Raw genomic sequence first — 14,760 nt, 5'->3', positions numbered from 1 at the left:
CGAGCTCTGGTTGTCTGTTGATGCTGTGGGGGTTAGCTGACAATTTTACGAACGCCGGCCCCAGATTGGGGTCCTCTGCTTGGCTTCTTAAGCGGCGGACGGAGGATCTTGGTCTGAAGCCCATGATGGTCAACTAGTGGGCCGCGACAGAGGCCTGGTTAAAACCCGGGATTCTCTGGACAAGCGGATGCTTCTCTGTCCCGTGCAGGCCCCATCTTTCACTTGAGTGGAAGTACACCCTAAACGAGGAAATGTGGGCATGGATTTTCGTTATCGGAAGATCCATGTTCAAGTCGGCTGCAGCCCAGATGGGATTTGTGCCGGCTCCGCCGTATGTCTGGTAAAATCACTGTTGAAAACTGTGTTTGACATTTCTTTTTCTCTTCTCTCTTAAGGATGAGGAGGGTTTCAGACGGCAGCCTGTCTGAAGTGTGGCTTGTTATGTCGTTGTGTACAGTTCAGGTGATAGCTGCTTAGCTTGCGTGCTAGTTGTGGCCTACCTGTTAGCCAGTCAGCTGTTAGCTGCAGCGCTAGCCCGTTGTGTCACTAGGCTAGGAAACATTAGCTTGTTGCTATCAGTCGAGAGCGGCTGTTAGCTTAATGCTACACTGTTGAATGTTGCTATGACTATAACATGCCTTAAACACTCTGACTACAACGTCATCTTTGACAGAGGATGTTAGTCGAACCTACACCGGGAGCCCTGCCAGCGAGGACTGCGTCAACATGGAGAAACATAGCGGCTGGGTGGCGCAGCGACGTTACCCTTGTCGCCAACACGGGAGATGCCGTGTTCGACTTCGGTGTCCCGTTAACCAGATTGCAGTTCTCTCGGCCTGCGCTCAGGGTAGGAGTCCCGACCGGACTTTAAACACTTCTTCTTTCCTTCCCTTCTAAATGTTTTGTAATAACGATGTTTTCCGAAACATGTGTTGCTGCAATACATTGAGGATACGACGCATGTTGTGTGTGAATTGTCTTGTCACTGGTATAGCTTCTCTCTCCATAGAAATCGGCGTTGTTGTTTACATGTGTAAAAATGATCTGGTTAGTTGTGACGAGAACATGTGTGTTCATGTAACGTTTGTAACGTGGGTGAACTCACAACTAAGGGGGTTAATTAACCTGTGAAGCTATGCTTAGTGACATGTGATTGAGGAATGAATTCTTTCTCAGCCTGTGATGACAATGAACAGTGTGTTCACATATTAACAGGGTTACCTGTTCAACTTGGTCGTATCAAGGGTAAGGTAGGAGAGGTGATCCCCCCGGTTTCCCTGGGGCTTCCCCCCCTCCTCTCAGACATGTTTGGTTACAATATATTGTGTCACTGTGTTTGTGGGGATACGATGTAACCCTCAGCTTAATTGCTGGGGTTGTGCTTTCCGCTTGAGAAACTATTTTTTCCTAAAGAAAAGATTGTTTGGTCACTTATCATGTGTGCTTAGCAAGGCCTGTGGCCAATACATAATCGAGGATTCTGTCTTCTCTCGTTATGAAAAACGGCGTTCCTCTGTAGTGCCATTTTTTTTTGTGATGAAGGGTTGTGTGTATCTTTGGGATATACAACTGGGTTAGGTTTGGCCCACAGAAGCACATATGTAAGTCTGGACCGGGGCTCTTAAAGGGGCCCTCTCTGTTCTGTGTTTTTTCCTTAGTAAAACTCAGGTAGCATGATTAGTACATGAGCTATGTGAGGCTGTTAGATGCCTCATGTAGCATGCTATGACTGTGTCATGCTCTATTTGTCATTACATCGTATCATGGGTGAGGGGTCGTAAAGGGGTGAACTGGTAAACCTTTCCTTCCCTTTTCTGATTGGTCAGGGGTTAAAACCACCTGTCTTTCAGGGTTTCTGTCATGTTGCTGTTCGGCATGTTACAGGGTAAGGGGGGGGGGGGGATTTTTCTGGTCCCACGCCCTGAAAGATTGGACGTGTGCACCGTGGAAATTCCCCCGCCATAGAGTACGTCACTGAGCGAGTCTCTGTTGGTAGGACTTCCGTGGGTTGTTCAGGTCCATGTTATGGATCTGTTTCAGGGAGTTGTCAGAGCTCCTCCTCACAAAGCTCCTCCTCGGGGAGAAGTGCCTTCTGTGAGTTCGGACTCTCCTTCCCTGTGAGGGAGCCTCCTCAGAGTTTCAGAGCCTCCTCCTCAGATTGTCAAGGTGAGTAGAACTTCAAAAAGGAGTTCTGCTCTATTGTATGTGTATTCGATTCAATTCGATTATTGAGTGTGTATTGGTTCAGTGCCTCCTCCTCGGAGAGCCCTAACCCAAGTGTTACATAGCTCAATGTTGCAATATTTCTTTTCAATCTATACAGCTCGCGTGGGAAGTCTCTCTGGGGATTCCCGTCTCCTCCCTGTGGAGAGGGTGGTGGGATGTAAAAATGAAAATAATAAATCAGCCGCGTCACGTGGGATTCATGTCAGTCTGTGTTTCTTTCTTTTTTAAATAAAAAGAGGAAAGAACATGAAGCACGACGGCTCCTTGTCGTTCTCCCAGGCGACTTGGAGGAACAATGTCTGGTGTCTTGTTAGACTATCCATTGATGTGTTTGGGTCTCGACGTGTATGTAAGTGCTGGCTCTGGGTGTTTCTGATGGGAATCACGCATGAGGCTGGTGCGCCTTGGTTGCTCGTGATTAAAACAGCGTTTTTATAGGGCAACTGGGATGGAGTTTTGTCTCTTCCGAGCGCCAGTTTACTAGGTTTGTCTCGACGAATTCTCGTTCATATCTGGGGGATGTTAACGGAATAGATCAGAACATAGGTAGAGGGGTCTCACGCCCTTGGGGTGGGCCACTGAGCGCGGTACAAATGGGACCGTCTGGGTGGCGCCCTCTTTTCATGTTTTAGATCGACACGCATACCTACCCCCTCTCCTGGAGTGGGCATGTCGGTGTGGTTAGGGCACGGGACTGGTTCTGGTCGCGCTGGTCCAGGTCAGTTAACCCGTTGTCCGCCGGGGACGCAGATCTGCTGTTCTGGTACCCTGAGGGACTTGTGCTTTTTTCGGGGGGAAAAATGCCGGGTCGGCCCGGGTGTCACAGGGTTAGGCGTTATGGAGCCCCTTTGTTGGGTACATGTTGTACTCTGCACTATCGTAATGGCTTACGGCCATACCAACCTGAACGCGCCCGATCTCGTCCGATCTCGGAAGCTAAGCAGGTTCGGTCCTGGTTAGTATTTGGTTGGGAGACCGCCTGGGAATACCAAATGCAGTAAGCTTAGGGCTGGTTCTCCATTCTTTTCGCTCCTCTCTCACGCGTGGCGAAGAGGGGGCTGTTGGGGTGGTCTTTTGGACTTCCTCTGGTAACCTTGTGTGCTTCCCGAGCCGCCGGGCCCGGTCCGAAGTAAAGTTTCGTCGACCCGTAGGCCTGGAATAACCCTTTTTTGAAAACTGAAACACTTGTACTGCGGTATAGCCAGTGTATACCCGCAGGTGTGTTTTGGAGTTTTTTCTTGAGGGGTTATAGGAACAACCACCGCATGTGGTACCAAGAGGGTGGTTGATTCCCTGGTGTGTTGGAGCAGAGTCAACTCCCGGGTTACCCGGTTGAGTGTGCCCCTGCACGTTCATGACGTCTGCCAATCGTGTCAGCCTTCTCTGCCTCGACCCCTCTGGGTCGGGGTTTTTTGGTGGAGGCTTTGTCATGGTGCGCAACAATGCCAGCATACGCCCCTTCCGCCGGGGTGCTGTTTTCAGTTGACCCCTTTGGCGCCTGTCTCGCCCGCAGTGCTCCAGGCTCGGGTCTAAAGCCTGCTGCCTGGTTTCCCCGGTGCGCTGCCTGCTTCCGTTATGGTTAGCCTTGAGTGCTTCAAGTTTCGGCCATGCTGACTGCCTGTGTTGCAGGGTCAGTGTGCCAGGCAGCGTACTAGTGGGGGGAAAGGGCCCGCTCTTGGAGGGGCCCTGTCCGAATACGCTGGCGATGTGGGGGGCGGTGTCACTTAGTGACCGCCTGGTGGGGTCTTGATGCCTGGCGTCATTGACCTCTTCGGGCCCCCTTTTTCCGGGGGATCCAGTCCCTTCAGTGGGTCTGGGTCTTCCTTCGCGCTCCGCTGCTACGGCCTTGCCACGGGGTTGAGTTTGCTCTTGACCCTGTGATTTTGGGGGCAGTAACGAGGTTTGTTCCTTCCGTTCCTTCCCTGGTGGCATGCGGGTTGTGCGTGTGCGTAGTCGTGGGGTCAAGCCACGGTCTGCTCACTCTGTGCGTTGAGTTGCTCAAGTTCCTCTTCGCACGGTCGGATCCGTCTCCCTCCCGTCCTCCAATGAATGAATGAGGGAGGGTCGGGGGGGCTCGGTCCTCCCCGGTTCTGATGGTTGTGGGGGGCCTCAGTGGGGTACATTTGTCGAGCTTCTGGCTCCCGCTCAGCTCCTGTTATGCAACTGATGCTGAGCGGCAGCCATAATGAAATAGAACGTAAGGTTATGTATATAACCAAGTTCTATGAATTATGGTGACGCTCAGCAGCTAGGCGCCACTGCGGCCCTTGATCTTTCATTGTGGTGAAATTTGTTGGGAAGGAGATGAGTGTGTGGCCCCACCCCTGCTTATGTAGGCAGCAGATGGGGGTGTGGTCAGACAGATGTTGGTATGTAAAGGTACATTTTGAAATTTATTCAGTGTATATCCACTGAAGCGAGATATATGCAACTGATGCTGAGCGTCACCATAATTCATAGAACTTGGTTATATACATAACCTTACGTTAACCTTTGCTAGTGAAATGGTTCACCTTCTATAGTGTGGTAGTGAAAGGGTTAAGTATCAATCTAATGAGGAACTATATCTTAGCAAACATATAAGAATAAACATTATGTAACTGATGGCTCCCTTTTAGAATTAGCGGTAAGCAGGTAAAACATGGGGATTTGAGGGTCAAATCGATAGTTCTTTACTGTGTTGTTGGGAAGTGACGTACAGTAGAAGCCATTCTGGAGGGATTTCAATGAGAAAATCAGGTCTGAGACTTGGGTAACTGATACTTACTTAACGGTTTCTTCTAAAGATTTATTTTTTGGCGTTTTTATCGCTTTATTTCTACTGGGCAGTCCAGTAGATAGAGATAGAGGAGGAATGGGAGACAGAGAGGGGGGAAGACATTCGGCAAATAACGACGGGTTCGGGAATCGAACCCGGGTCGGCCGTGTCGCGGCTGAGCGCGCTATGTGGTTCGCCACTGGGGCGCCCCTACTTAACGGTTTCTTGACATATTTCCTCATTACATCCTTGGTACTTAATCATTATTATTGTAACCCCTACAGTAATGTGTGTGTATACTATTTCTCTTATGTCTTATTTTCTTCAAAGGGCATCATAGATAGTCAACATCACTCACCTGCACAACACTCCTACAACAAAGAGCAAGATGGCAACCATGTCACACTTATTCCAGTTGTCCTCCACGTAGAGCTTGAACTTCTTCATGATGTTTATCTCCTCATCTGTGAAGAAACTCTATGACACACACGTTAACATTCAACTGAAAAACATAAAGATTTGTTATAATGGCAGTTTTTCCTATTGTACAGAGGATGTCTGTAATACGCTGTATGTGCCTGTTGTATTGTATTGCTGACATGAGGTCACCTGCTCTCAAAGGCCACTCACTTTCCTTTATAACTGTAAGAACAATGAATGGCGTGCTGCTAAATCATTACATTATGTACATAATGTACTTGTTGATGTACAAAGTATAATCTACTGTTTGTCATTTGTCTTGCACTGTTCTGTTAATCCCTAATAATAATAATAATGGATTGGATTTATATAGCGCTCTTCTCTGACTGACTGTTGCTCTGACTCAGAGCGCTTCACATTATTCGTTCATACACAGTCATACCGGTGGTGGTAAGCTACAATTGCAGCCAGAGCTGCCCTGAGGCAGACTCACGGAAGCGTGGCGAATAATCAACGCCTACGGCCCCTCCGACCACCACCAACATTCATTCACATGCATACACATTCATACGAGGCAAGTAGGTTAAGTGTCTTGCCCAAGGACACAACGGCAATGGGATGGACATGGGCTTGAGCGGGATTCGAACCACCAATGTCTTGCCCAAGGACACAACGGCAATGGGATGGACATGGGCTTGAGCGGGATTCGAACCACCAACCCTTCGATCATTGGACGCCCCGCTCTACCCCTGAGCCACGCCGCCCCCCTACTGTCCTTGTACTATGTGTTGTCCAAGTGTTTCTGACTGTGATTCGTATTCTCTCACAGACCAGGGCCTGTATTCACAAAGCTTCCCAGAGTGTGAGTGCTGATCTGGCAAACAGCAGCCAGGAACACTTGACTTTATGACCTTATTCAAACTAACACACTGAAACTGACTCTAGATCAGTACTCCCACTTTGAGTACTTTGAGTACTATGTTGCCTACACTCAATCTATACCTATCTACTGCCTTACACTGTAATTTAACTACCTACCCCAACCTAGTCTATCCATATATAACACTGTATGATAGCCATGTACATGAATACTGTATATATGATGTATAAACATGTATCTATATCTGTATGAATATATCTGCATATATTGCTGTATACATACCACTGTGCACTGTACAGACTGTACTATATCTATATCTGTGTATATCCCATACCTACCCTTATTCGTTATACCACTGGCCAATATACCATAGTGTGTTCATACTTGTATCACTGCACATAATAATACTGTACGTACATTCGATTTGCATTTAGTCAGTAGCTTTGTTCTATGTGTAACGGATGGTATCGTGAAGCGCAGTCAAGAAGGGCTGGGGTGAGTAGCGGTGCTATGGGTTAAACTCACTCTCACATCCTCAAAAAAAGACGCATAGACCCAGCACTTAGAAGTGAATTCACCTCTTGGTACAGCGGTCTGTGTTGTTGCCTGCGGTGTGGGAGACCGGGGTTCGACTCCCACTCGGGGCATCGAAGTTTGAGGTGACGTTGTCACAACCGTTACATATGTATTCCATATAATCACTTGTTACACTGTATAAAGGTATGGTGAAATGGATTCACCTATGACCTTTTGTTTTATTGATTATGTAAGTGATATATGACTGATTTATGCTGAATGTTTCATATTTGTATGTGTATATCTGTGAGGACCACAGGAAGAATAGTCAAGACGTCGGTGATGACTAATGGGGATCCTAATAAACATAAACATATTGTTGTGCAGTTTACTGTTACTTAGTACTCTGGTTAGATGCCAACTTATTTAGTTATACTGTACTTGTGCTGAACGATGACAATACATTTAAATCTAAATCTAATCTAATCAGACAGGAGCTTGACAACACTGTCTTTGCATAATTTTGTGGCTAACTAGCAGGTTGCTAGTGTGAGGAACAGTATGGATTGTGCTGTGAAAACAGACAAAGAAGGTTTTTCAGTAAAGAGGAGGAAGGATGCCTCCTCTATATATCCACCTGTCTGAGTTCCTCCAGCACCAAGGTGAAGACCCAGAAGTAGAGGATGATCTCTGGGGCTCCAGGACCTCTAGGGGGCGCCGGGCGGAAGTCTAAGAGGAGCACGTAGGTGAAGAGGAAGAGGAACGCAAAGTACATGATGACGTTGCCAAGGAACACAGTGACAGGAGCACTCCAGAAGCGCTGCCAGCGCCGCAGTAAGAAACGCCACCACATGAAAGCGCTGCTCTGGGCTGCTGGGCCACCCAGCGTCTCTCTGGAAAGTAAACAGAGGGCACAAGGTGATCACTGGATCAAGACAATCACTCTATCACTTGCTACATAAAAACCGGAATGTAATTAATTCCGCTCTTATCTTTGGAAACAAATATGTTTGATTTCATTGGAAACTCACAGAGGGTCACCATCATCTGTGAGCAGTAGAGCCTTCTCTGTGTCCAGACTGTCCAGCTCTGAGAACTGTTCTCCTCCACCGTGGCTGTCCGACTCCTCATCACTGAAACACATGTAAGTTCAGGCTAAGTGTTTATGAATGCACTCTCACACGCGCACACACACACACACACAGACACAGACACAGACACACACACACAGGCACACGTACCAACCAACTCGCTTACACACAAATGTAGACCTGAAAGCAGCTTTCGATGGTTATTGTTTTAATTTTAACAAGCCAATAGTCACATGTTATTACGAAAGGGTGTGTGTGACCCTGCAGCAGTGGTCACCTGAACTTGATGAGGTTGGTCCAGATGAGTGGAGGACAGAAGAAAGACACCACTAGTTTGGAGATGGCTCTGTCCGTCGTCATGGCACCCCACCAAAGCTTAGTGAGGAGAGCCTGGAATAAACAAAAAAAAGTACTCAAGTACTTAGTTACTGTCAACTGAGAAAACATGAACACTTTGTGTTTGTTCCTAAATTCAGACGTCAGAGTCTCAACTAAGAGGGTATTGGCATTTTCATACAATATACCACAAGAGGGCACCATACACCATGGAATATGTTGCTGCTATTCTCCCCCCCCCCCCCCCCCCCATCTCTGTGTGTCTGTCTGCAGTCTCATTTTCACTTCTGTTTAACACTTTGGTTGCCTTGGGTTAAATTAATGATATACCATAGATTGCCAGCGCTATTTGTCTATGGAGAAAGTCCCCTTCTTTGCAGGGCTATAACTTTTTAAATTCTATTGCTACATTGCCATTATTAGGGCCCATTCAAAGTCCTATATGTATTGTTCATTGTGTAGCAACGTTAAACTTTTTCATTCACATATTCATAGTAAAGTATGGTCTAATGTATAAGTATGTTTTCATCTCTTTCTGCAGCTTTCTCCAGAACGTGATATATAGCCCCAAATGCATTATATTGATGATGAAATACAGTTTGATGGCAATCAGCGCGATATAAAAAATTCCAACTAGACGTACTTCTAGAAGTTACTACACGTCATCTGATGTTGACCGGATGGGCGAGGGGGCGTTTATAATTCCGTGGGCAGCGTTATACCAATCATCTAATGTGGGTCAAATGTTGATAAAAGCAGTTAGTATCGAAGATGGTAACGTTACACGCTGAAACTCACCCCAGTCTCCGCGCGCCGTTGGGCGATCATCGTCGAGTAGAAATTTTATCATTATGGGATATATTATTACCCGGTCCATCTCCAGCTTGTATAATGGTATATACGTCCAAATCATGTTGTTTATCGAGTTATTGGCAATCGATCGCTATCTAGTGTGACAAGCTAGAGTGCCGGAACCTATCCCGAGTGGCCGGAAGCAATAGGGCCGACCAGCAAAACCTCTACTGCGCTTCCTGTTAAGCAGTTGCGCCGATCGGCCACCAGATGGCGCTCCTGAACCGCCAGAGAGCTCAGTGGGTCCTGCTGATGGATCTCAGGCCAGCGGAGGGGGAATATGAATCCGATTCCAGATTTTTGAAATATTGATATAAGGACGCTGTACAGCGTCCCCCGGCAACTTTAGCATGGCCAGCAATGACGCTGTAAAGCGTTTTTAGGCAGTCAAAGTGTTAAAGGACAATTACAGTGTATTTCATTTCATGCCCGATTTCTCTCATCATTCCTACAGTTTACATTGTCCACACAAGCCATTTCCTATTGGATGATTCTGTTGATTTAATTTGGCAAACGTTTCCTTTATTGTAAAGCGGTATTGAACAACCACTTAACCCCCCCCCCCCCCCCCCCCCACCCAGTGAGTGGAGACTAGATGACTTGATACTAAATATGGTAATAATACACAGACAGTAACAACAATCACATTATTTTGTCTGCACACTTTGATTCAAGTGTTTATTGTCCCGGAACTTGCTGCCTGTTGTCAAAATCAAAAGAACACTGATGGGTTATTTGTAGTGATGAGGATTGTTGTCTGCAGAACAGTGTAGGAGTAATTAGTGATTTACAGTATTTCAACACCAGGAAGGAACAGCATGCTTAGCTACCTGTCACTCGTCAAATGTGAAGAATGTAAATATAGGATTATATACAATTCTTTCCAACCCTAACCCTTGAATCAATCAAAGGAACAGTTGAAATGGTGCCAAAATTTACAAACCTTAACATAACTCAAAGGAACAGTGAAATTGGTACAAATACAAATACTATATTTTGTGTCCCCTCTTTTTACCTGCACTCCATCATGGGCAAAGAAGCATTTGGCATCTGCCTCTGTGGCCAGGTTGAGGATGGTGGATTTGCTCCAGCAGCGAGTTCGCCTCACCAGCAGAGCATATGCCCTGTCTTCACTGTTTGAATAACACTCCCCAAACAAATCTGTCAGAATAACACAGTGGTAGTGAACTGACCATTCAACAAAAAAACGAAAAACTGAAATTTCAAATAATTTACTGTCTGGGTGAAATCAGTGTGTGACCGAGGACACATTTTGTCTCGTAAAGAATGACAAATGAAGAGTAACCGTAGATGTATTTCCCCAATTTTTAAACCCAATACCAAGAGCTGTGTGCAACACTTTAGGAATCAAAGCAAGATGTTAGGAGTCAAAACAACACGTTGGGAATCAAAGCAACACGTTGGGAATCAAAGCAACACGTTGGGAATCAAAGCGATGAGACTTGACACATAGAAAGATGTTAGATGTCTCTTTCAGAGAAAATGGATTAGAGCTTATTGATTGATTGATTGATTGATTGATTTAAAATTGTATTCACCTATTGCAGAATGGGTACAATACAGTACGGTTCAATACACACAATTTTTTATTTTTTTATCTACTTTTTCTCCCCATTTTAAATTTTTTCTCCCGTCCCCAATTTCGTATTGTCCAATTCTACCCTCCCCTGTCTCGAACGTTGTTAGGCCATGCCTCCCACAAGCCGGCTGCAATGTGGACGAAGCCTTGCATCACGTGTCCCCTCCGGTACTCGAGGAGGCAGCCATCGCATCTTTTTCACCTGCACAGCGTGATCTCTCAGCGGCGAGGGTCTGTGTGGGAGGGACACGTGTAGTCTTTTACCAACAAACTTGCAGTTCCGCGTTTGCGTTCTGCGATCTGATTGGCCACTGACGTACGCTCTCTCTACGCCCAAACAGTGCGTTACGCTAGTTCTGCCTCCAACAGCCTGCAGCCTGCTCGCTAGTTCTGCCTCTAACCTCTAACAGCCTATCCAATTCATATCAATCGAAATAACGTATTGTCGTATTGTTTTCATCTCTCTATATTAACGTGAGACAGTTTGCATCACTTCCCACGGTTCTCGGCACTTATTCTACCGGTAGTGTGGTAGTTGTTGCCACGGTATTGGGTCTTTGGGTGAATACTTCATTGGCGGGGAAGTAGAACACTGATAGCGGTGTGTGGACCGTCCTGCGAGCACCAGACCACCGTCCCGCGAGCCCCAGACCACCGTCCCGCGAGACCAGGTAGAATTTTAGGTGCACGGGAAACAAGTCTCGCGGGGCGGTGGTCTGGGGCTCGCGGGGCGGTGGTCTGGGGCTCGTGGGACGGTGGTCTGGAGCTCGCGGGACGGTGGTCTGGGGCTCGCGGGACGGTGGCCTGGGGCTCGCAGGACGGTCCACACACCGCTATCAGTGTTCTTATTCCCCGCCAATGAAGTATTCACCCAAAGACCCAATACCGTGGCAACAACTACCACACTATCGTTAGAATAAGTGCAGAGAACCGTGGGAAGTGATGCAAACTGTCTTGTCGTGCTTTTTTTGTTTTTTTTATTGATCTTTTCCCCCCTCCTTTTTCCTCCGATTTTCTCCCATCCCAATGTTAGTCGTTATGCCAATTCCCAATCCCCTTCCTGGTCGCTGCGCACTTACCCCCCACAGTCGGTCTGGGAGAGTGGAGGCTATCACGTGCTTCCTCCGACACACGTCTAGCCAATCAACCGCTTCTTTTCACCTGGCAGCGCGGACTCTCACTAAGAGGGTGTAACGTGTGGAAGGATCACACTACCCCCCTTAGATCCTATCCGCGCTGAGCAGGCGCCCCGACCGAACTGTAGGAGTCGCTGTTTACAACGACCCGGACCCACCCCGCCAGCTTTCCCACCCTCTAATACAGCCAATTGTATTAGTGTGAACGGCCAGCCAAGCTGGTGACAACGCCGGAGCTGTGAGCTGGACAGGCGAATCCAGCGTCTCCGGTGTTGGTGACGAACGCAATCTCCGCTACGCCACCTGACCGCTCTGTCTTGTCGTGTTTTTAACATTTATGTTGTGTTGATGGAATCACGTTAATATAGAGGGATGAAAACAATACGTTATTTCGATTGATATGAATTGGATAGGCTGTTAGAGGTTAGAGGCAGAACTAGCGAGCAGGCTGCAGGCTGTTAGTTAGAGGCAGAACTAGCCTAACACGCTGTTTGGGCGTAGAGAGAGCGTACGTCAGTGGCCAATCAGACCGCAGAACGCGAACGCGGAACTGCAAGTTTGTTGGTAAAAGACTACACGCGGGAGGGACACGCCGCCCTCGTCGCTTCCTGATTCTACTGGGGGGGTTTGGACATTTACCGGGGCCAGTTTCGAATTGCGGCTCCCGTAGGTGCTTTTTTAGAGCGGTTTTGAAGGTGGGTAGAGATTCACATTATTTTACGGCTGTGGGTAGGGCATTCCACATTGTTGTGTCATAATTGCGAAACGTGTTTAGTCCCTTGTTTGAGCCGAATCTGGGTTGGACATGATTTGTGTAACTCCCTCTGGTGTTGTGGTCGTGGTATTCACTGTCCTTTGGGAAGTATTTCGACATATACATGAGTACCATAGTGGTGTAGTCAGTGTATCTTGTAGACCAGGCCCATTGCAAGTTGCTGTACTCTGTCTACTCTAAGCCATCCTAGGTTGTTAAAATGGGCAGGGGTGAGGTGGGTTTTAGCCCTTGGTTCTATGCTTGGTTAACTGTCTGTAGTGTGGTAGTGAAATGTTAACCTTCTGTAGTGTGATAGTGAAAGGGTTAACCCTTTGTAGTGTGGTAGTGAATGGGGTTAACCTTCTGTAGTGTGGTAGTGAAAGGTTTAACCCTTTGTAGTGTGGTAGTGAACGGGTTAATAGTCGCCAAACTAATTATGCAAGTCTATACTGATCAGGAAAAGCAGTGGATCACACTGGAACTTAGTTTAGCACTCTCAGCAGGGAGAAGGTGGTATTGGTAATAGCTGTCATCAAAAAATCTCTCACCAAGGGCAAACTGCTCATACTTGGCTTCCTTCATACTGCGTGCAGACTTAGCCTCAGACTCTAGGCGAGCCATCTCCTTCAGGATCTTACAACCAGCCAGTGCTGCTGCAACAGCCTCTGGGCCCTGAAATATTGAAAGAAAGGCTGAACCCAATGTCAATATATTAGACTCAGCCTAAGAGGACTTTTGCAGAATCTAATGTTGTGAATATGCCAACATTTACAAGTTCACCTGAAGACTCCATGTTCAGAGCCTGCAACTCACTGTGTGTGTGTGTGTGTGTGTGTGTGTGTGTGTGTGTGTGTGTGTGTGTGTGTGTGTGTGTGTGTGTGTGTGTGTGTGTGTGTGTGTGTGTGTGTGTGTGTGTGTGTGTGTGTGTGTGTGTGTGTGTGTGTGTGTGTGTGTGTGTGTGTGTGTGTGTGTGTGTGTGTGTGTGTGTGTGTGTGTGTGTGTGTGTGTGTGTGTGCGTGCGTGCGTGCGTGTCTTCCTCAGCACATACTTATCTAACTCTGTTTGCTTTTCAACTGCCAATACAGGCACTAAAATAAAGCCATGAAGCAGACGACAGAGCCTACTTGATCCTCATTTGAATAATGCTCTTGAAGGGAAGATAGCTTGGCTCAACTCAATGAGTATAAATATACCATTTATAATTTTTTCCAGGGCTGACTGGCGCCTGCCAAGTGCAAGCCCTCATCATTCTGCTGTGCTCCCAGATCCAGGAACCACAGGCTTGGTTTCATTGGTTTCAGCAGTGCAATACATATAAGTCTGAACCCAGACCAAGTGACACAAATGGCACATTTAACCAACAGTGGCTCGAGCAGTCATCTAAGTGTGTGTCCCTGAGCCACTGAACCCTGAGCCACTGAACCCCTGACTGCTCCTGACGAGCAGGTTGGTACCTTGCGGCTGCCTCTGCCATAGGACAGCGATGAATCAGAGCTGGCAGATTGGTACACCCCATTAAGAGCCAAGCTACGCTAACCTGAGCTGCACTCTGATAGCTTTTGGCTACTGAACAGATCCATTCTCATCCATAGCTGTCTGTGTGGTAGGTACAACATGTTATACAAGTACATCTACCCCAGTACAACGTTTTAAAGGTATAATGATAAAATGATAAAATAGAACTATATAGACTCATACAAACATAATCCCTCTCAATCATCACTTAACACAAACTACAAGTGTGTGACAATGTGTTTATCTACAGAGACCCCTCCCCCTGCCTGGATTTTCTTTCTTTCTTTCTTTCTTTCTTTCTTTCTTTCTTTCTTTCTTTCTTTCTTTCTTTCTTTCTTTCTTTCTTTCTTTCTTTCTTTCTTTCTTTCTATATTGCTCTGCACGGGACGTTTCTGGGCTGACCTTTGGGAAACGAGTGCACTTACATCAAATAATGACATATCAGCCTATTTGAACGTTTTATCAGTCAAAGTCAAATAATGATGTTCCAGGAGAATGATATCAACACATGAAATAGCAGGTGTTATGCACTCAGGCCACTGAGCTACAAAGAACATGGAAGCAAAATCCAAGGACAAGATGATTGATGATTGGCCGGGGTAGGAAATTAATACCAGCCACAATGCTGGTAGATTTTGGCTGCTGGTTGGTTAGTTTATCAATTCCACCAGCCATT

General features: G+C 46.8%; 1 protein-coding gene across 1 annotated transcript in view; it reads right to left on the bottom strand.

Annotated features, from left to right (window-relative positions):
• trpm5 (transient receptor potential cation channel, subfamily M, member 5) overlaps positions 1 to 14,760 on the bottom strand; it is a gene marked incomplete at both ends in the record, with an annotated part of 52,057 nt that overhangs the window by 19,217 nt on the left and 18,080 nt on the right. Inside the window, 6 exons of the mRNA XM_084337105.1 lie at positions 5,343 to 5,461; positions 7,438 to 7,693; positions 7,832 to 7,933; positions 8,169 to 8,281; positions 10,095 to 10,240; positions 13,118 to 13,241. Coding sequence (XP_084193231.1) covers positions 5,343 to 5,461; positions 7,438 to 7,693; positions 7,832 to 7,933; positions 8,169 to 8,281; positions 10,095 to 10,240; positions 13,118 to 13,241 — 860 coding nt within the window. The remainder of the gene's footprint in view (positions 1 to 5,342; positions 5,462 to 7,437; positions 7,694 to 7,831; positions 7,934 to 8,168; positions 8,282 to 10,094; positions 10,241 to 13,117; positions 13,242 to 14,760) is intronic.

The sequence above is a fragment of the Notolepis coatsorum genome (genome assembly GCF_963971535.1).
Source record: "Notolepis coatsorum genome assembly, chromosome: 20".
Classification (NCBI taxonomy): Eukaryota; Metazoa; Chordata; class Actinopteri; order Aulopiformes; family Paralepididae; genus Notolepis; species Notolepis coatsorum.
This window is presented reverse-complemented; position numbering and strand designations above follow the sequence as displayed.